General features: G+C 36.5%; 2 protein-coding genes across 6 annotated transcripts; one reads left to right on the top strand and one right to left on the bottom strand.

The window, feature by feature from the left end:
• Window positions 1-4,620: 4,620 nt before the first annotated feature.
• On the bottom strand, window positions 4,621-18,864 carry si:ch211-1a19.2 (uncharacterized protein LOC100142650 homolog). 5 transcript variants are annotated; one of them, XM_058792208.1, is made up of 5 exons: window positions 18,813-18,864; window positions 16,602-16,819; window positions 8,026-8,059; window positions 5,451-5,518; window positions 4,621-5,374 (listed from the first exon to the last, which is right to left on the bottom strand). In XM_058792208.1, exons 2-5 carry the CDS (start codon window positions 16,618-16,620, stop codon window positions 5,019-5,021), a joined length of 477 nt encoding a protein of 158 aa, XP_058648191.1. In that variant the 5' UTR covers window positions 16,621-16,819; window positions 18,813-18,864; the 3' UTR covers window positions 4,621-5,018. The 5 variants fall into 5 exon arrangements, with proteins under 5 accessions (XP_058648191.1, XP_058648190.1, XP_058648189.1 ...); XM_058792207.1 differs by lacking the exon at window positions 18,813-18,864 and having other exon boundaries at window positions 16,602-17,222; XM_058792209.1 differs by lacking the exon at window positions 18,813-18,864 and having other exon boundaries at window positions 4,623-5,374; window positions 8,026-8,092; window positions 16,602-17,218.
• On the top strand, window positions 7,639-15,547 carry si:ch211-1a19.3 (uncharacterized). The gene is made up of 5 exons (XM_058792205.1): window positions 7,639-12,123; window positions 12,673-12,769; window positions 14,435-14,588; window positions 14,788-14,927; window positions 15,045-15,547. Coding segments are annotated over exons 1-5 (717 nt in total). The 5' UTR covers window positions 7,639-11,799; the 3' UTR covers window positions 15,047-15,547.
• Window positions 18,865-20,994: the final 2,130 nt, after the last annotated feature.

Genomic DNA, 20,994 nt, shown 5'->3' with positions numbered 1-20,994 from the left:
TAATTTAAAAAATACTATAAATAAAAATAAAAATGGGAAATATAGAAATAAAAACAATTTAAAAATATTAATAACAAATATTAAAAATATGAATAATAATATCTCAGTAATACTAAAATAAAACTGTTTGGGGGAAATATTCATATACATTTTTCATGTTCATAAGAAGAAATGGTCAGAACAAGTTCTTCCAAGTAATACAGCACTTGTTGATGTTCAGTTGAAATAATTTTTTACAGTTGTTATTGAAATATAATAGCCTGTATAACGATATACAGTATTATAAATAGAACGGCTAGATTGTACAAAGCATTCATAACCAAAACTAAAGCAGTTACTTTCACAAATCTATTAGACCGAATCACTGAAAGGAACCGATTCAAAAAAGCGATTCATTCGCGAATCGGACACGGTGTTCTGCACATGCAGCACATTCAGTAAAAGTGTATTCTAATTCTGTCGCATATCAGCAGCGTATAGTTGGGGACACTAAAATAGCAAAAATGGTAGTCTGGACTTTTTTTTTCCTTTCCTGACATGGATGTGACTGAGTCATGCAACCTCAGAAATGTTTGAGACATGCCTGTGCTTATCAAGAGCTGTGACATCCCCATGACACGTTATATATTACACAACTGAAAAGACACCTGGACCCCACAACCCCTCGGTCAGCTGGGATTAAGTGGGTATCCTCTTACACTTCCCAGGAATCTGTACCACATACCCTTCCAGGAGACAGAATGTCACCAGAGAACTTGAGGGAAGTTCATGCGCTCCTACGTCTGAATCAATGACACACACAGAGAGAGAGAGAGCGAACAGACTTCTGGAAAGGCCCTGCGAGTCGGTATGCACTGGTTCAGACCGGTTTCTCTTCCACAGTGCAGACATGTAAATAGCGGCCTGGAGAGCCGCCAGCATTACTCACCATTCTCTCTTAAGGGCTAAAGAGAGAGAGGGAGAGTGAAGGGAAGTGAGTGCAGGCCGGCTGACACTTCCCAGAGTCCATCAGTTTGTCTGTTTGTTACACACACATGCTGTCAGACTCGGAGATGAGCTCATACAGAGGACTGATTTGATCTGATGTAGCGCTGCCTTTTCCATTTACAAACCTAAAAGATGCTTTAAATCACATTAAACTATTGGGACTTTTGTGCATTATTAAGACTAACGTGTTAAGGTACAAAAAAAATAAAAAATAAAAAAATCCTATTCCTGAGGAAAATACTTTTCAGTTTATATTTAAAAAATAATATTAATATATTTAAGATATCACATGGATTCAGAAGATCTGGAATATAGTGCACAATATGTTTGGGCTTCACTATGTGGCATTTTTTCATCATTTTTAAATATTGAAAGCTCCAGTATGCATTCATTATATCTGCATATTTACTCAAACACACACACACACACACACACACACATTCACGTGTGCACACACACACACACACACACACTCTCTCTCTCTCTGTCTAAGCATGTTTTTCATTATTATTTAATTATTTCATTAAATATTATTTAATTATTTAATAATAGGTTTTTACATTTTACACTATATGAGAGAAATTATTACTTTTATTAAGCAACGATGCAATAAAATGATCAAGAGTGACAGTACAGACATTTATAATGTAACAAAAGCTTTCTGTTTCTTATACATGGTGTTCTTTTGAACTTCATATTCATCAAAAAAATTTAAAATAAAATAAAAAATCCTAAAAAACAGTCAGCCACTGTTTTCAACACTGATAATAATAAGAAACGTATCTTGAGCACTGAAGACTGGAGTAATGATGCTGAATAAATTATATATTCAAATATATTCAAATGGAATGAAATTTATTTTAAATTAAAATAATATGTATTTAATATTATTATTGTAATTAATATATTATTGTTTTACTGTATTTTGATCAAATAAATGCAGCCTTGGTGAGCATAAGAGACTTGTTTTAAAAAACAGAAAAGGTCCCAAACCTTTACCAGTTTTTATATACAACAATAACAATAATAATAACAATAAAAATAATATGTTTAGTGATTTATATAAAGGAAATATCAGGCATTTTTGCTGGATGGAAAGATAAAAATTGATTTTTATGTCATTCCAGTGAATGATGTTGGTCAGATTTATTCTGTAGGTTATTCCGAGGCATGTGGAGGCATGTCCTTCAAAACAGAGAGAGAGAGGAACCTGTCGAACAGGACCTCCACTCATCTGACAACATTTCTGAATCGCTACGCCACTGATGTTCACTAGATTAGTCATTTAGGCTGTAAACAAGTACCAAAAGCTATTGTTCCTCTAGCCATGTAAATATTTAAACCCTGTTCTAGTTTGTACAGTAGGTTTTCTCCAAGTAGACTATAAAAAATACACCAGAACAAACACGCGCGTGCATGCACACAGCAGCACGGAAATGTAAAAAAACAAAAAAACAAACATCGTTTGCAACTTTTAATAGACATTCTTTATGCTTCAGATGGAGTGCTGGTAAACAGGTCTCCATGTGTCACACTTCAGTGTAGTCAAGTCAGCAGAACTATAGCTGCATACTCAGCACTGCTGGCCTACTTCCCTGATCATCAGCCTACGGTCTGAGCATCAGACGCCAACTCTATAGTATCTATTAGATGTTCCCATTGATGCATTCATTTATAAAAGTGATGCCGATAAAATGTGTTTTTAAGGCTAGGTTGAAATATTGATCACTAGATATTAATCAGTTCTTATTTTTATGAACCGATATCGATGCTGTTTTTGGTTGACGCGTGACAAATGCCATCTCCCATCTAATAATTTGCAATGAGTTTTGTGTTTTGTCACTTCTGATATGAAACAAAGTCTCAGCTTTAAATGTACCGTGACGGATCTCAGCTCATGAACTGATCATCTCTTCATCTTTTCTACTAGTCACAGCACGAAGCAAACATGAATGAACATCAGAAGGTATGCTGAAAGAAACAGAACAACTTACTGAAATGTCTCATATCTCATGTAATGGCTCAGTCAGTGTTTAAATCACAAAAAATATCAAGAAAACAACTCGTAAAACAATATGGTGTAACATCATACCTTATGCAATGTCCATAAACTTGATAGTTGACTAGAAAACTGAACTCTAATAATGAACATTTTGCTAAATATATGCACTATATCACATATTCATTATATTTTAAAGCTCTAAATAGCATCTTTGTAATTTATCAACAACACTCTATAAAAAAATAATGGTGCTATATAGCACTAAAAGTGGTTCTTGGCTAGTAATCATAGGGGAACCACTTTTGGTGCTAATAAGAGGTGCCATACTGCATTGCATTTCTTCAACAAAAATGGTGCTAAACAGTACCAACAGTGGTTCTTTGGCTCGTAAAGAACCTTTAAAGGGGCTAAACAGGTTCTTTGTATGGCAGTGGTGCTATATAGCACCTTAATCACACCAAAGAACCACTCAAGAACCGCTGAAGAACCATACAGGAGCTTAACAGGTTCTGTATATGGTAGCGGTGCCATATAGCCCCTCAGTCATGCCAAAGAACCGCTAAGAACTGCTGAAGAACCACTGAAGCACCAAGATTTGGTGCTATACAGCCTATATGATTACGAGCCAAAGAACCACTTTTAGTGCTATATAGCACCATTTTTTTTAGAGTGAAGGGCTGGACTCATGACTCATGATTTTCTAGGAAAGCATAAGTTACTGACTTATGTTGTTTCCCATTTTAAACAAATATAATTGGACAATTGATTACAAACCCATTTGAACGAATACATCTCGGAAATCTGCTTTTGTTTTTTCCAGCTCACGTTAGGAACATTTTTGCCATTGGAGTCAAAGGAGAAACTGATTAGGCATGTTTATTATATTATCCTAATACTATTCCAGTTAGACTTGAAGAAGTTTTGAAAAGAAGAGAAAGGAGCAAGTGGCACGCCAACTGTTTCTGAAAGCAAGAAGCCTCTGTGCCTCTGAACTGCCCTTCTCATGACCTTTTATTGAAGTTTTCAGTAAACAGGTCTTACTTTAAACCTCTCGCGCCCTCTTGTGATTCATCAGTTAACTGCACACCACACACACTGATGTCTGCACATGGGCCACTGTTGGATGGTAGGACTGAACAATCAACTTTTGTGGCATTTTTTTGCATCCTTTTTTTAAATATTGAAAGGTGGACATCAAACATCAAATAGGTCTCTAAAAATAGTTGCGTTTTTCTAAAAAAAGTTATTATATAGCCTGTATGAGGCATTGTTGGATGTGTAAATATATAGCATATTAAATATATAAAATAGCTATTATACAGATTTCTTTATTATCATTGTGTAGGAAGATTGCACTGTACAATAACAATAATATATATATATATATATATGTATATATATTTTGCTTAATAATAATAATATAATATAATAATAATGTTTACGTTTTATGCTGATTCGATTTAAAACCACTGTATCTGAGTAATTAATCAGCCTAATTAGAATAATCATTTAGAATAATGAGAACTACACAAGAAAAACGTCCAAATGCATCTGCTGTAGTGAGAAAATATTGTGAAAATAATGAGACAATACAAACATTCTGAATTCTTTTAAAACAGTTTACAGATTTTATTATTAAAATTTTTAATTGAAACTTTAATTGTTTGCTTCGCATTAAAACAGAATAATGTGGCTAGCTAACCAAAGAAACAATAATGAAACAAAACCAAACAGTATATACAGTCAGTTTTGATGGCAAATTTAAGATAATAATAATACTATGTTTAAAGAAATGAAGCCTGTTTTTATATAAATCATTACATGTTTATATGTATCATTAGTATTTTATTTTGCTGTTCACCTAAAAACTATTGCATTAAATGTCTAAATGCATCAGCTATAATGACAATTTGGGAGGTCATCATCATCAAAATAATGTGACAATACAACAATTCTGAATTCTTTTAACAAGATGTTGTCTCTTCAGATTTTTCTCCAGCTCAGCGGTCAGCAGATGGATCTCATGCAATTACAGTCCCTCAGGAGGACTGCAGAGAGACGACTCTGCCTTATCATAGTGAAACGCTGCTTTGTATGTCACCTCACACCTGTACCTATTCTCACCACTCCATTTCTGAGCCAGAACCGAGTACAGTCCCACGGCCGAGAATGTGCCTCCAGGCTCTCGGTGCACTTGTGGAGAGCTGGTGCGGTTTTTCAGACCTGTTGCTCCGTTTACCTTCCATGTGATCCTCACCGCTTTAGACTGTAAGCCGGTGATGACACACGCCAGCATCACTCTCTCTGAACGCTGCTTCTGAACTCCAGCAGGGAGAAGAATATGCACTTTCGGAGTCGCCTGGCGATCAACACGGATGCGAGGAACTGAAAAACATGGTAATGATGAGCAGAAACTGAGCAGCAAAAGCACATTTCTAAACTTCCTGAAAGCATCTCTTACCTTCCACGATAAGTCGAAGTCCTCTGCTAAACATCTGGTTCATCGGGTCCTTCTCACCTGAAGCAATGCTGTAATAGAAATCTGCAATGAGCTACACGATCAAGACATTCATTGATTTAATGGATTTTGGCATTAAAGTCTCACCGCAGCAGAAGAAGAGAGATGATAATGATAACCACACTAGTTGCCTTTCTACTGTTGTTCATTTCTTTTCTGTTTCATTGAATTTCTTTGTATGTATAGTGGGTGAGCGAATGCTGTCTGAGATATAGTTTCCCTCTAGAGTCAGTGAAGCTTGATTTGATTCAGTGTTGACTCTTATGAAGGTTGAGGTTGACGGTTGAAGGAAGAACGTCCCATGTGCTCATATGCCGCGTGCAGATGGTCCATTTTAAAGCAATCAAGCATTACACTGTTGATTCCTTCACAGGGTAGATGAGGAAATTCATGTTTTTAGGAAATTCATGTTTTTAATATTAACAGAAATCTTTAAAAATGTATTTTAATATATATTATAAAATTAATAGTGGTGTTTGCAGCGGTTTCATTTTACTATCACTGAGAGCTAATAATTTTATTTATTATTTAATTAGTCAATTTTATTTCATACTTTCCATTTTCTTTTCAATTTTAGTTAAAGATTTAGTCATTTTGTTGTGTTTTGTAATTTTTATTATTTTATTTTTGTCCACAAATTTTTTATTTCAGTTTCTATTTTAGTACATTACAAGTTAAACTACATAATTGAGAATGTTTTTCATATTTAATTTTACTTCAATTATCGTTTACGTGTTTTGTAGTTTTTATTATTTATATTATTTTATTTTTGTCTACATAGTTTTTATACATTTTATATCTTTTATCTTTTTATCCACAGATGCAGTGCTTTGCTAGTTTGACTTCTGTAATATAATGTAATATAATATAATACAATATAATATAATATTGGATTAACTTCTTTTCACTGGAATGTAAAGATTATCTGAAGTGCAGACAGTATGCAAGTACACAATTGCTATTTGTGTTTATTAATTTTTCCCATGATACGCTGAAAAGAAAATATTGTTTTTCTTTTTTGTTATACACCATAAAGTATCAGTGTGCTAAAAACATATTTGACTGTTATTCGGTTAAGAGGGACATAAAAACAGGAAAGAGCCGTTGGTTTACTGGCACAGACAGATGCTCGTTCTATCACAACACTGCCAGCACTTCTGCAAAGATCTCCTGGGAGCCAACTAATCCAATTAGAGCAAAGTTTGCAGGTTTTGCAATGCAAGCCAGAAATATTTGAACATTAAAAAGATAGCTTTCGTGATGGAAAATAGGACACATGATATAGTATTAAAAAGTTTATTGTTTTCCATAAATACAGTTCATTTGCACAATGATGCATTTAAGATCAGTTTATATCTTAAAACATATTATATAATACAGCATTTGCATTCAGTTGTCATACTTTTTTCATTTGGTTTTTGTCAGAAAAACTGCAATAATAAGTTCCAGTGTCATTTAGTAAAGTTGTGATGATTTGTAAGAGGTGTCGAGGGTTTAACCCTTCCCTGGTTAAGACGGCGTATCTGCTGTGGTCCAGTCCCGTGCCGTAGCGCACCTGTGAAGTGTTGGTGATATTGTAGGACAGGATCAGCTGTGGCCCGTGCCATGCAGTCTGTCTATACCAGGTCAAAACCCCTTTGCTGCTGTTGGGCATCAGGGGGCAGCTCAGTGTGGCATTTTGCCCCTGCTGCACAGAGACGTTCAATGAAGTCTTCCATAAAAAGCCTGAAATTACATGCACAGTGAAACGTTTATATAAAGTAAATAATGAAGAAATATATTCAGATCATGAATATTCTCAATATTATCAGTGTTTGGTAAAATTGGAAAGTCATGAGAACTTAAAAAAAAAAAAAATGTATATATATATATATTTCAAATAAACTCATGAGTATATAATGCTTAAAAGTAGTAAAAATAACTCAGTAGTAATAAACATTAAAAAAATAAAAATTAAAAAAACAGTTAAAAAAATTAAAAACAGCAATATGTTTATTTAAACATCAGATAACAAACTTAAAATATTTAAAGAGAAATATGAGTTTAAAACACTTACAGTGCAGTGTCAGATACAGAAGTGGAAACAGCTTTATGTTGCATTTTATGTTAAGATCCATGGTTTTATTATAAGTCAACTTGGGTGAGAGCTGTTGAAGTTTGGCTGTCTGTATAAACCTGCTTCCTGTAGGACTCGTGTATAGTTACACGAGTCTCTCAGGAGAAATAAAACTGCTGGAGGGAGGGTGCAAATGATGGGGTCATGACCCCAGAAAATGATACATGCAGATAATAATAATGCATAAATAAATAGGTAATTGTGACTTTTTATCTCACAGTTCTGACTTTTTTGAGTTTGTGTCAGTAATGTGGAGTGAGAGATCGCTGTAGTGCCTCAGTTCAAGAGAAGCGGCAGCGCGAAGCACGCGTGAATGATCATCTCCTCAGCTTTAATATTAGTTATAGCACAAAATAAACATCAATAAACATCATGTATGTTAAAAGAAAGGGTACAACTTACCGAAATCCGTATCTTGTCTCAATCAGTGTTTCAACTGCAGAAAGATGTCAATATAACAGCTTGTAGCCTAAACATCACATAAGGTCACATTTATCTCAGAAAAAAATATATATTAGGTGACAATGAACTCATTAGTCAGCTAGAAAAATCATTAAATATATGCACCATATAACATATTCATTATACTCTATAATTAATAATCTTTATGTTTGAATAAATCTGTCAAGTTTTTATGACAGCCACCATTTAAATTTATATAAAAAATAAACAAACAAAAAAAAACAATTGGAGTGGAAATATAATTATGTAATTATAACTTGTGTAATTTCTTTGTATGCAAATCAGTTCATTTTAACCCAGAACATTACAATGTAGCACCAGCCGAGTCCCATGCATATTTTACAGCATTAGTTGAGAGATTTTTTTCCTTGAGAAAATTTGTCATGTATTGTACCTGATATATATCCAAAATAATCGATATCGAATCGAATCGAGATCAGAATCGAATCGCAGGCTTGTGAATAGAAATTTGTGTCAATACCCAGCCCTACTATTAACTAGTACTTTTGCCTCAATAAACTCTTAATTTGCTGCCTATTAATAGTTAGTAAGATAATTGTTAAGTTTAGTTATGGAGAATCTAATTATGGTCATGCAGAATGAGCCTTTAATATGTGCTTTATAAACAGCCAATATGCTAGTAATATGCATGCTTGTTAATAGTGAGAATCAGTCCTTAAAATAAAGTGTTACCGTACATTTTGCTTTTCTAACGGAAAGATGGCATGTTCTTTAGTACCAGAATCTTTTCTTACTTTTCACACGTGAGCCGGTTGCTCTTCTATGTCGATATTACTCTAGCAGGCTCACAGCTTCTGTGCAAGCAATCTCTATTCATGTGCTAAATCTAATAACCCAGAATATGATTACTTCATTTCTGGGGTTGATAGAGAAAGCAATTGTCACGGTGTGGTGCAGGAGTGAATGCACGAAACAGAAGAATAACGATAAACAGTCTTTAATAATCCACATAAGGGTAATCCATCATAGGCAGGCAGCAAACACACGTATACATATACGAGACTGATATGGGGAATGCAAATGAGGATAACGACTAGACACACCTGAACATCATGACACAATCAAACATGAGGAAAAAGTAGGTCACACAGAGCACATGGGGAATGAAAACACAACAAAACGTCCACGGGTGTGACAGCAATATAGCTGCTAACTACATTTTGCAATAATTTGCAATTATTTGCTGAGGGTTTGTTTGGATTTTCCAAGAGTCTGACCACAAAAAGAGCACGTTTGAACAAGCACGACCTTGTTACAGTCCATTTATCACCCATCTTCATCAGTCATCGTTTACATAAAACGTAATTAAACCCGGATCATGTCACATAAACGACATGCTAGATCCGGCTTTATTGCGATCAAATAGTCCTCTGGTTTGATATTCATTTTTAAAAGTAGCCTACAGATGTTCCATGTAGTCTCAAAATAAATATGATTTGATTAAAAGTATAGTAATTACACGAGAATTAGAAATGTTAGTTGATAGATAATAATGCATAGGCTATATGTCACACTACAGAACATTTCTGTCAATTCTTGACATTTCTGTTATATATCAGTGCTACGCATATATCATTATACAGTCTGGCATGATTTATGGTACCAGTTATTAATATTTTATGACTGACTATGATAAAATTATGTTTTAGAACAAAAAGAGAGAGATACAAACACACTCATATACTCAGTTGCCCTTCATATGCATTCTCTGTATGTCTTGTGAATGCACCAGTTGTTGTATTTTTCATCTTCTCCATTATTAATAATTAACAGAACATTAAATAAGAACATGTGTACAAACTCACTGTGAGTTTCAGAATCTGGAATCTGAACCTGATGTTTTCTGCCCAGAATAGATACAAATGGAATCTAGGAATCTGGAGTTCAAATTCATTAGGTTAGTGAGTGAGTCCGAGCACTGGTGCAAAATGCCTTTCAGAGCGCTTTGCTCTCGCTGGCTGGGCTTACAGCAGAGAGTAGATCTTGACGTTGTCAATGTACACATGCAAATTTTAAATGGAAACAAAGGATAAGAGTAATGTGGAAAGATGGCTGGGTGTTGCCAGCATTTCATTTATGAACCCTGTGGAAAGATGGATGGGTGTTGCCAGCATTTCATTTATGAACCCTGTACTGATATATAAAATAATAGTTTACATAAAATTACACCAAAAAAAGGATGCAATTTTGTGCAGTTGCTGATATTTGTATGGCCAAAAAGTAAGATTTTTCTTAGCTTGTAATATAAATCAATGAATATATTAGTTGTAAGTGTTATAAATAACAGTTGTTGCTCTATATCTACCAATAATACGTTTTAGTTAGATTATATTTAAATTAGTTTTATGAGCAAAGATCTTAGATTTTATTGTGGAAGCAAAACAGTGCAATGCAGTACGATAAGATTGCGTTAACGTTGCTCAAAAACCTGTTGTATCATATCTGAAGCTCACATTTTGATGATTTATCTGAAAATTATGTATGGAGACTCAAATAAGTTTTTTAGTCTAGTAAGTGTTAATCTTGTAACTAGCAATATAACATTTATTCTCATGTTTACTTAGTAAAGATTTCACAACAAAATTACACACGTATGACCTGAAGGTGGATATTTTTACAATTATAAGGAATTTTACTTGCAGCAAACTTTTCATCATGTTGATCCTTTATAGAGGCCTTACAAATGTTCCTATCAAATATGATGCAGTAGACTTTATAGGGTTAAAACTTTACCTTTGGTATATTGTACATTTTATTTAATTAAATGAAGTAGTTTGGAAAATGAATAGATGGATGGATGCGACAATGAATAATCTTCCACCCCAAAACTGTGCAAAACCGCCAAATGCTATTAATCTCCCCAAGTCTGACTAAATCTATTTCACAATGCAATAGAATCTTGTAAGAGTTCATAATTCAAGCGCAGGAATTCAATACAAGGGGGCCATGGCCCATGGAAGCAGCCGCCACCCTTCAGAATTATGTAAGCACACTCCAACTGATGACTCATCACTCGCTGGAAACACTGAGCAGCAGAATTTCGAAGGTCCGTTCTAACTCAAAACCAGCTCTGAAGTGCTGCTCTTAAACCGGCCGAGGACGCTTGAGGGTGAGGTCTATGAGGTTTTAATATTTACATATCAGACAGTCTACTATATAAAGAGTGACAGATATTATCTATATAGAGATAAACAGAAGATTTCATACAGTCAGTCCTCCTAAAAGCTGCTGTATGTGTGAGTTGGTGTGACTCAAAGGGGCATGGACACTCTTGGCAAAAGTTCAGGAAACACTGAGTTGCTCCTGTTAAAAATGCTCAGAATAAGTCCTAGCAGGGGTAACACGCTCTCCTAAGATCCGGGACCACTGCCAGGACACTCCCCAGAACCGAGGAATGGAAACTGAAACACGGTCTTTCAGAAAAAACAGGAGGGAGGCGACTTTTGGTTTTTCCCACTAACGGCGAGGATAACCTCTAGCTGATGTCACGTTGCAGCAATCCATGTGTTTGGAGAGCTGAGGAACTGAACGGCAGGTCCCATCACAGGAGCAGAGCCACTCCCCTTTCCTGAGCTGAGCTTGGAGGGGAAACCCAGGCTTTAAAAGTTTCATTTCACTTAGAAGACAGTCTCTCGTCAGACTCGCACCCACCAGCTTGTTCTTCTCGGACATCTCCAGCCTGCGTGCCTCAGGATGACCAGCTCCAAATCTTCTCAGACTACACGTAATATCGTGATCGCCTGCCTGGCCCTGTGGTCCATCATTTCTCTTATCATTATTGTGGTATGGGCCACCTCGCCTGAGATGAAAGGAGCCAGTCAGTGTCGGACGGAGATGCAAGACCTCAGGGAGAGACACGAAGGGGCAAAAGTCGTGTGGACCAAAGACCGAAAAGCTCTTGAGGACCTGGTGAGACAGGGATGGAGGAACCAGACCGCTTTGCAGAAGCAAATCGACCATTACAAGGAACAAATACAGTCTCTGAACATCTCTTTGAATGACAGCCTGCAAGAAATTGTGAGTTTATCTTCTTGTTTGGGTTTCTTCTAGCCGTAACCTTAGTAAGTTGTAGTGACATGCAGATTTGAAAAAAAAAGCACACCTTTAAGTTTTGTTTGAGTCGAAACTCAGATATGAAACGGTTTCGTTTTACATAATGAGCCCCAACGGGAAGTAGAGAACAGGTCAGGTTGAGTTAAATCTGTAGAGTTATGCAAATATATGCCAAATCAAATGATCCGACTGTTAAACACATCTCCTGCCCGTTGAGGGGGCAGGATATCAATCTCAGCTCTTCCTGGAAAAAAAAAAAAAAACTTTCCCTGATAATCTTCACATTGTTACTTGGGTTGTTGTGTTTCTGCCAAAACGTGGGTGTTAAATTGTATTCAAAGAGGTTTTGACTTGATTTTTGTGGCCTTGTTTTTGGCCTTTGGAGGTGTCGGCGTTCACTCACACGCCCGTGAGATCTGACAGCCACACCTTAATGTCTTAGTGCGAACATCCACAGCCGAACCTCACCCCGGTTATGAACTTGTGTTTAATTAAGCTTCTGTTTCTCCATAGGCTATTCTGAATGAAAACATCACAGTTTTGGACAGCAAAGTTGAAAAATACAAACTCATCAAGGAGAACCTCACTGCTGAAATCAGCCTGCAGACAGGTAGGAAAATTCACGTCAGAATTTTTCCTCTCATCAGAGCAGCCATGAAAGGAGTGCTCTCTCCCTCTCTCTCTCTCTGACGATATTCTTAGATGCATTTTCCCATGTAACCATAGAAACTCGGACGAGACAACAAATAGGAAAGGCTTGTTTGTGACATGGAATTCTCTACAGCGGTTGTTGTAATAACATGAAGCGCAGTAACTAGTGGTATTGCTTCTATTTTTGGTCAGATTTCTTTGCCCTGTCTATACATGTGCATTTATGCATTATATTCACAGAAAATGTTGTTGAGTTCAATGCAAGTAAAAATTACACTGCTGTTTAAAAGTTTGGGATTCTTAATGTTTTTGAAAGAAGTACGACTGCATTTATTGGATTAAACATCAGTAATATTGTGAAACATTTGAATTGAAAACAATTTAAATGAACACATTTTAAACTTATTCCTGTGATTCAAAGCTGAATTTTAGCAGCCATTACTCCAGTCTTCAATGTCACATGATTCAAGAAACATGTCTGATTATTATCGATGTCGAGAACAGTGTGCTGCTTCATATTTCTGTGGATAGACTGTGAATATATATATTTGTTTCAAATTCTTTGATGAATAGAAAGTTCAAAAGAAGAACAGTATTTATTTGAAATCTTTTTTTTTTTTGTGAAAATGTGAAAGCTTTTAGTGTTACTTTTGATACATCTTTGCATATTTATTTTTAGTATAACTGCCTAACTCATCTAAAAAACAGCTTAATCTGAAGTTTGCTGGCCTCAACTGGTCTCCCAGCCTGGCTGGACTGATTTGTTGGTTGGTTATCAACATCATCTTCAACCAGACTGACCAGGTTAGAGCTTGTCCAGACTGGAAGACTATAGACCAGCTTAACCAGGCTGGGAAACCATTTTAAATCCAGACTGGAGAGCATCAGTTAAAGTCAGCTTTGCCAGGTGGGAGAGCATCTTGCCCTACAGTAGATAAGACCATCTCAAGCCAACTTAAGTCAGCTAAGGCCAACCAAAACCAGCCTGCTAAGACCATAAAGCCACCTAAAGTTAGTTTTTTTTTTTTTTCTCAGCAGGGAACAGCACTGTTTATCCAAATTTATATTGAACATTTCAAAGCCAGAATATTGTTTAATTTGCAAAGGATTTCCTGGCTCACTAAACAACTGCAGGAAATACCTCCTGAAAGCATGCGATATGAAGAGACTGTAGCAAACACTGATTAAAATCGCCTCGCTCGGCCCTTTTACCTGCCTAATAAAGCGGCTATCTGAAAAAAGCTAGCTGACTTCAGAAAACCTTTTCACAAAACAGAATAGGTGTGATGTCCAGAAAAACGTTTCACACCAAGACCATATTTTAACACCAATGTCAAACTTGAGACAAAGCAGCAAGCGAACAACACCAGCCAGCTACCAGCTAGGACCCAAAATAGTGCTCTGACATCACCGAGGTCCTTTAAGAAACTAACTGATAAGTTACGCAGTGCCTAGACATTGCCTTATAAGCCAAAGGACTTTTTTCCTCAAAGAATGTTTGGCATATTGTTAAGAGAGATTGAAGAGGAGCTCTAACATTGTGGGAGGCTACACACTATTGGCATTACATAGAAAAACGTTACGAGTTGTATTGTCTGAGGAGAGTGTGTCATTATCATTTCAGACCAGATTGAAGCCCTGGAGCACAATTTGACTCTGAAGGCCCAGGAGTTGGCATCATGTGAGGCTTTACACCTCGCTTCTAAACAGCTCCAAACTGCTGCAGAGAAGCAGAAACAGGCCTGCGAGACCACCAAGCAGTATTTACAGAAGCAGCTGTAAGTCATACGGCATCTCTTCCACCACTTCCAACGATTTCATTTTTTTAGATAGACTAAATTAGATTATTAACCATGCAATGTGAAAACATCCCTCAAAATTGTCCAATGCACTGCATTTTTGCTTGCTGATGAGTTTAAACTATCACATTTTGCTGCTGAAATGATATGCGATTAATTTTCTTTCATTTCACCATAGCACGAAGTGCAAAGAAGTGGACCACCATGAACATGAACATGAATATCACGTTGATCCCAATGACAGCGGAGCCCAAGGAATCACCACAAGTAGTGTTACACTGGCTGTGATCGTTTGCCTTAGCCTGCTTTTAGTACCATGTAAGTGCTTTTTGTATTAGTTGAATCTTATTCCAAGTACGATTACAGTCTCTGTTGTGTCTGTGTTGATAATGAATCAGTATTCTGTGTGCTAATGAGATTCTGGTTTATTCTCAGAGACGAGAGGAAGGCTGGACAATGGAGTATTTGGGTACATGTTTCGGTGCAACACTGGTCTGAGGACACTGCTCTGGTGCACTTGTAACCCTGGACTTGAAGCACATGTAAATTGTCATTTGGAAGTGCTGATGTAAAATTTATGATCATGTGTAGTAGATGAAGGTATTTGTGTTGCAAACATTTTTGGCGGCACGGCTGAGAGCATGGAGAATTTATTCACCTTCAACAAATGTATGCTGTACTTCATTGGTGGTTACTTTTTTTTTTTCTTTAGACTTTTTTTATTTGGAAAAAATATATAGATTTTAGGCTCTAGATGTTTCAGAATTGTATTTATTTTTTGGAGTAACCAGGCTAATATGCCAATGAGATATTAATGTTAAGAGCTATTCAGACATTTGATCGCACTGTTTTACCACTGTCTGTCTGTTTCTTTTTTTTTTTTAAAGAAATTCATGAAAACCGTTTGAAAGCTATTTTTGAATAAAGTTAGAATAGAATGTTGACTCTCTAATTATGACTTGATAAAAGACAGTCTTTAATGTGTGTAACCTTTCCATCTGTATGTCAGCCTTTTTAACAATAATCTGTTGAAAGAGTTCCCAGTATATATTGACTTGTTGAGGGGGCGAAGAGTAAGACACACACACACACACGTTTGTTTTTGTGAAAAGTGGGGACATCCCATAGGCGTAATGGTTTTTATACTGTACAAACCGTATTTTCTATTGCCCTACACCTAAACCTACCCCTTACAGGAAACTTTCTGCATTTTCAGATGTTCAATACACATTTGAAAAGTGGGGACATGGGGTAATGTCCTGAAAAGTCACCTTCTCCTGTCATACCCTTGTCATTATACAAATTTATGTCCTCATTTGTCACAAAAACACACACACACACACAGGGCCGTTTCTATCCATTTTGACGCCCTAGGCGAAATCCCTATTAGCGTTCAATTGTTTTGTTGTTTTTGTGTCAGTTATTGCATTATTATTTAAGTCAAACCTATAAAACATTTTGTTACCCCAAACTATAGGCCTATAAAAGCCTTATCAGTGACATAAAAGTAATCAGAATGCAGCTAGTAGTTCTTTTATTACTCATTGACGCGTGAACTTCCCCTTTAAATAACGCGACGCTCTGCCCTCTATATGTGTGACGCTTCTCCTTTCAAGCGCTGTTGGAAGCGAATTATTATTATTATTATTATTTTTTTGGAAGCGAATTAATTGATTCAGCATTTCGACACTTTGATCCGTCAGGATGCGTTAAATTTGACAAAGCGATTTAATAAAGTATGTATTGATCTTAATTGTATTGATTTTAATTGGCTGTAAAAGTTTTATATGGGAATATTACATGACACACTAAACCTTTAACAATGCATTGGCGCAAAAACGCACAACTTTTAGACCAGTTTCACATGAAACATGATTTCTCGACTGCCACAAAAACTGCCTAAACAAAATACTGATTTTGTTAACTTTTTATTTAGCCTACCGATATTTTAAATTGGCCTTTGAACTTGCACGGCAAAAAAAAAAGCCTTACCTTGCCAAACAGAACCCATTGATCTAATGGCATTGTTGAGGGCTCCAAATCCAAATGCAAACTTTGCATGCAACAATCAGAGGCAGCATTGACAGCGCTCTGATCCAATGGCATACAGGCATCGTCAGAATGACAGTCCTCTAGCCCAGTGATGTTGGGGGATACAGTGGGGGCGGCAATCATATTTCAGGGTGTCCGTGCCACTCTTGATCACAACCCTGTTCAAATGTAGCGGCAGATAATGATATATGTTGATGATTATGGGATAGAAAAGGATAAAGCGTATATTATTCAATTACTGGTTGTAACGGGGAAGTTTCATATAGGCCTACACAAAATGAAGTGGTCGGGTGGTAAACCATTTTTTTTTTTTTTATCAACGAATTTAAACAATACTTTAATATGGTATATAAATGTAAAACAAAAAAGCTCTCAGGACTTCTAACATTATCTGCAAATTTGAAATATACAAGTAAACTGTACCATCTTCATTATTTTAGTTGTTTTATTTATTTTATGCTTTCTTTCTTCCTCTGGCTAATTTTTATTTTACATGTAATCTTGTGTACTGATGGCATTTATATGCAAAGTTGTATTTCTCTTGTTGTTATATGTTCATATGCAATAAAAAAAAAATTCATAAAAATGTAGTGGCAGTACGTGCGCTCATTGGCGCCCCCTTCAGCTGGTGGCGCTCTAGGCGACCGCCTAGCTTACCTATGCCTAGAAACGGTATCACACACACACACACACACACACACACACACAGAGTCTGGTCAGCTATCCTTGTAGGGACTCTCCGTAGGCGTAATGGTTTTTATACTGTACAAACCCTACACCTAAACCCACCCGTCACAGGAAACGTTCTGCATTTTTCCTTTCTCAAAAAAACTCATTCAGCATGATTTATAAGCTTTTGTACCCATGGGGACCTCAATTGACCTATCGGTAAGCCCCTCCCCTCGAACACAGACTAGCCAATGGCAGTCGAGTATCAGTTGCGCGGGGAGCGGAACTCTCGGACATCTTTAGGTTTCAGCGCCATAGAGAAACATTGGAAGATCCGAAGCTCGCCTCGATTTTATGAGGTTTATGCTTCAAAAATGGAAAAACGGTGTGCCTGGGGTACTTGTAACACGGATTCCTGGTATCCTGAGAGGATGGGCAATATAATTTATTTTATTACATTTCCTGAATCCAAACAAAACAGAGCAAAATGTCCCTAAGTATTCACCCCAATACAAATGAAGACAAAAACGTTCATTTTCTGGTTGTCATACACTTATTAAGTTATAGTTTTCATCTGCTCAAGCAGAACGTTAATGTTATCTTGTGCTTTAGCAAGGTATCTCTGGCGAAAACTAGCTAACGTTAAAGTTATTGAGTCTATGCTAACGTACAAACCTAAATAGCTGACTGTTCTCGCTTCTTGTACAGTGTAGGTCAAAAACACATAAACGAAAGTCTACATTTCAGTGCCTCGCCATATTAAACTGGTTAAATGTGCATAAATTTAATCGCACCCTGCGATACATGAACAGTGTTGATCCTGCATGTTGTTATCCGCGATCGTGATGACCGACCGTAATATGAGACTTCTCCCGCTTGCATTGTGATTTGTAAACCCTCGCTTCGAGTTACCCACCGTATTTATTTTTAAATATTTTATAAATCCCTCCATGGAATATTTAATTCCCATTTGGTGGCCTTCTGTGTCCAAAATTGGGACATCGTGGGACAAGGTTTTCACACTGCAGCTGTCATTGAAAGACAGTGAGCAACTCTGTTTGTTTGTCCGAGGGAGTAACAGTAACTAAGGGGGGCGGGGCTTACCGATAGGTCAATTGACCATATGCACAGAGCGCTTTTTAGAGCTTCCGGATAAAGATAAGCCAGCTCGTAATCTTCCGGTGAAGCTCATTTTATATGTGCTATATATAGGTAGACTCTCACAGAAACCTCTCATGCCTCATTCTTATCAGAATCTGAGAAAAAAATAATTGCAACACCGTAAATAATGACAGCGGCATTAACATACAGTTTCGTGTTATTAAGGAACATATAATTTTATATGCAGAGTCTTGTAATCCCAGGAAAGTACCCAGATGCATAACTGTACATTTAAATGCTGACAAATAAACACTATCGTAACTGTTTAGGCTAATCTCTTCAACGACTTCTTAATGGTATTCTTGATAATCAATATCTTACCTTCATAGCCACGAACACATTTTTAAAATCTTGACTGAGCTGGTTTATCTAAAACCAGGAAGTAATCGTGCATATGCCGGTTTACTTCCTGGTTTTAGATAAACCAGCTCAGTCATTTCTGGTTAACTGTACTGTGCCGAAAGGGGAACGTCCTTTGCTCGGTTCCTCTACATAATCCATTAACAATTTGGAGAACATTTTTATTTGTCTAAGAGGACCAAATATCCACATATACTGTTTCAGGAATGACAAAAGCGAATTTATGCGAGTGAATCCGTTAAATCATGCCGCGAGTCACTGCTATGATTGACAGCAGCAACGGAATGAATCACCTGACGAGCCGATGTCAAAATAGAGCTGTGCATTAACTGATTCAGACTAAATTCAGACTAACAAAACTACAGTAGCAAGTCTGTGTTGGATAAAACTTAAAAAATGTGGTTATTAAATTAAATCTAATCATTTCAAAATATTGAATGCATTATTGAACATTATACCAACTTATTTATTTTGTATTTAGGTATTTAAATAATTCAGCATTATAGGCTGTCATCTGGCCTTATTGATTTATTTCTTTAAATGACAAGTGACTTTGTGACTTCCTGCACTTGCTATACTTTATACTTTAGTGCCATAAAGTACTAAATTTGTTGTAATATTTATTTTATAATAAATCAGAAGACGTGAAAAAACTAGGCAGTTGAAACGGCAGCTGCAGCCAATGAGTGATCCAATGTCCTGTTAGTAAACATTGTGACGTTTTTCTGTGGGCGGAGCTTCGGTGGTGGCAGAAAGATCCCCCTGACCGCTTCACTAACGCTAGCTATGAAGTCTGTTAGCTTGTTTTTTTAACAATAACTTGAGAAATTCCGATTTTACCTGCATATGTAAGGGCTGCATACCTGCATACTGTCCGGGACTGCGTTAATTGAAAAGGTTAACTTTAACGGACGAAATTGGCCGACCTGTACTCACGCAAAGCATGGACGATCTGACAGGATCACCTCCGCTTGAGTGACTCACAAATAACGTGTAGGGTGAATTCGGGTAATCTGGGACATTTTTTGCAATTTTGACTTCTGCGATTTATTTTGATATCTATCTAACACATTAGATCAACACATTAGATTTTTCTGAAATCCCTAAGATGTTTTCTAACCACACCAGAAGAAATAATGTAGATATTATGCCCAGAGGAGACATGCCACACCTATTAAGTGTTTTTGTGCCCCCCCAAAAAATTCTGCCTGAATTTGATAATCTGGGACAGGTCACTTTGTAATCTGGGACATATGTATTAGGCCTAAAAAAAAGCCTATATTCACCATACTTTATGCATGCCAAACACAATATCACCAATATCTCCCTTCATTTTACTCTCATTCCATTGGTTTAGCTTCTTCTTATTTCTCTTATTTCCCTCTTTCTCTCTTCCTCGCTCTTTCTATTGCCATCTCTTTTCCTGACGCTGTGGTGCCATTGCATTTTGTAACACATTTCATTGAGTTAATTAAAGGCCATGGATATTTTCATATTTTAGCTGACTTAATGACTGTGTGTGTGTGGGTGTGTGTGTGTGTGTGTGTGTGTGTGTGGGTGTGTGTGTGTGTAGGTGTGCGTGCGTTTGTGAAAAGAACATTGTGAACTGGCCTGGGTGCAGATCCCCCTCCTGCTCAGTGATTTGAACCGTTGTATATACTAAACTAACTGGGAATTTGGGAAATTAAATTAACGGTTAACTTCATCCTGATACCTTTGCATGCTATTGGAATACGTTTCCCAGATTCCATCTCTGTAGCATCTCTCTAGCTTAATGCTAGCTACTGTGAACTTGTGCTAATGTTATAACCTCCAGAATTAACACCCATTTATCATTATGGCATATATTAACCCTTGTCATTAGATTTATAAAGTCCCTAAATGCATATTTTCCCCATTTGAAGACTGTCCCAGATTACCCAAAGCATGCTGTCCCACATTCTCAATCATATTTGATAATGTGGGACAACAAAAAAATGTTTGAAAGAAAAAAAAACTAAAACACATTTTCAACACTTTAATACATATTTTGTTGCTTGAATAGATCACAAACATAATTTGACAACAATTAGGAACATTGTCTTATTTATGACAGATTTATGTCCTTAACATTAATCTAGTAAGAATCCTATGTCATTGACCT

This window comes from Onychostoma macrolepis, chromosome 11 (genome assembly GCF_012432095.1).
Source record: "Onychostoma macrolepis isolate SWU-2019 chromosome 11, ASM1243209v1, whole genome shotgun sequence".
NCBI classification, from domain to species: domain Eukaryota; kingdom Metazoa; phylum Chordata; class Actinopteri; order Cypriniformes; family Cyprinidae; genus Onychostoma; species Onychostoma macrolepis.
This window is presented reverse-complemented; position numbering and strand designations above follow the sequence as displayed.

Bases quoted from the DNA above. Each gene is read 5' to 3' on its own strand.
- si:ch211-1a19.2 (XM_058792206.1), bottom strand. From the start codon at position 5,656: ATGAACAACAGTAGAAAGGCAACTAGTGTGGTTATCATTATCATCTCT. The intron at 5,519-5,594 runs GTGAGACTTTAA...TTTCTATTACAG, and splicing joins ATCTCTCTTCTTCTGCTGCG to CATTGCTTCAGGTGAGAAGG. The intron at 5,375-5,450 runs GTAAGAGATGCT...CATGTTTTTCAG, and splicing joins ACTTCGACTTATCGTGGAAG to TTCCTCGCATCCGTGTTGAT.
- si:ch211-1a19.3 (XM_058792205.1), top strand. From the start codon at position 11,800: ATGACCAGCTCCAAATCTTCTCAGACTACACGTAATATCGTGATCGCC. The intron at 12,124-12,672 runs GTGAGTTTATCT...GTTTCTCCATAG, and splicing joins ATGACAGCCTGCAAGAAATT to GCTATTCTGAATGAAAACAT. The intron at 12,770-14,434 runs GTAGGAAAATTC...TTATCATTTCAG, and splicing joins TGAAATCAGCCTGCAGACAG to ACCAGATTGAAGCCCTGGAG.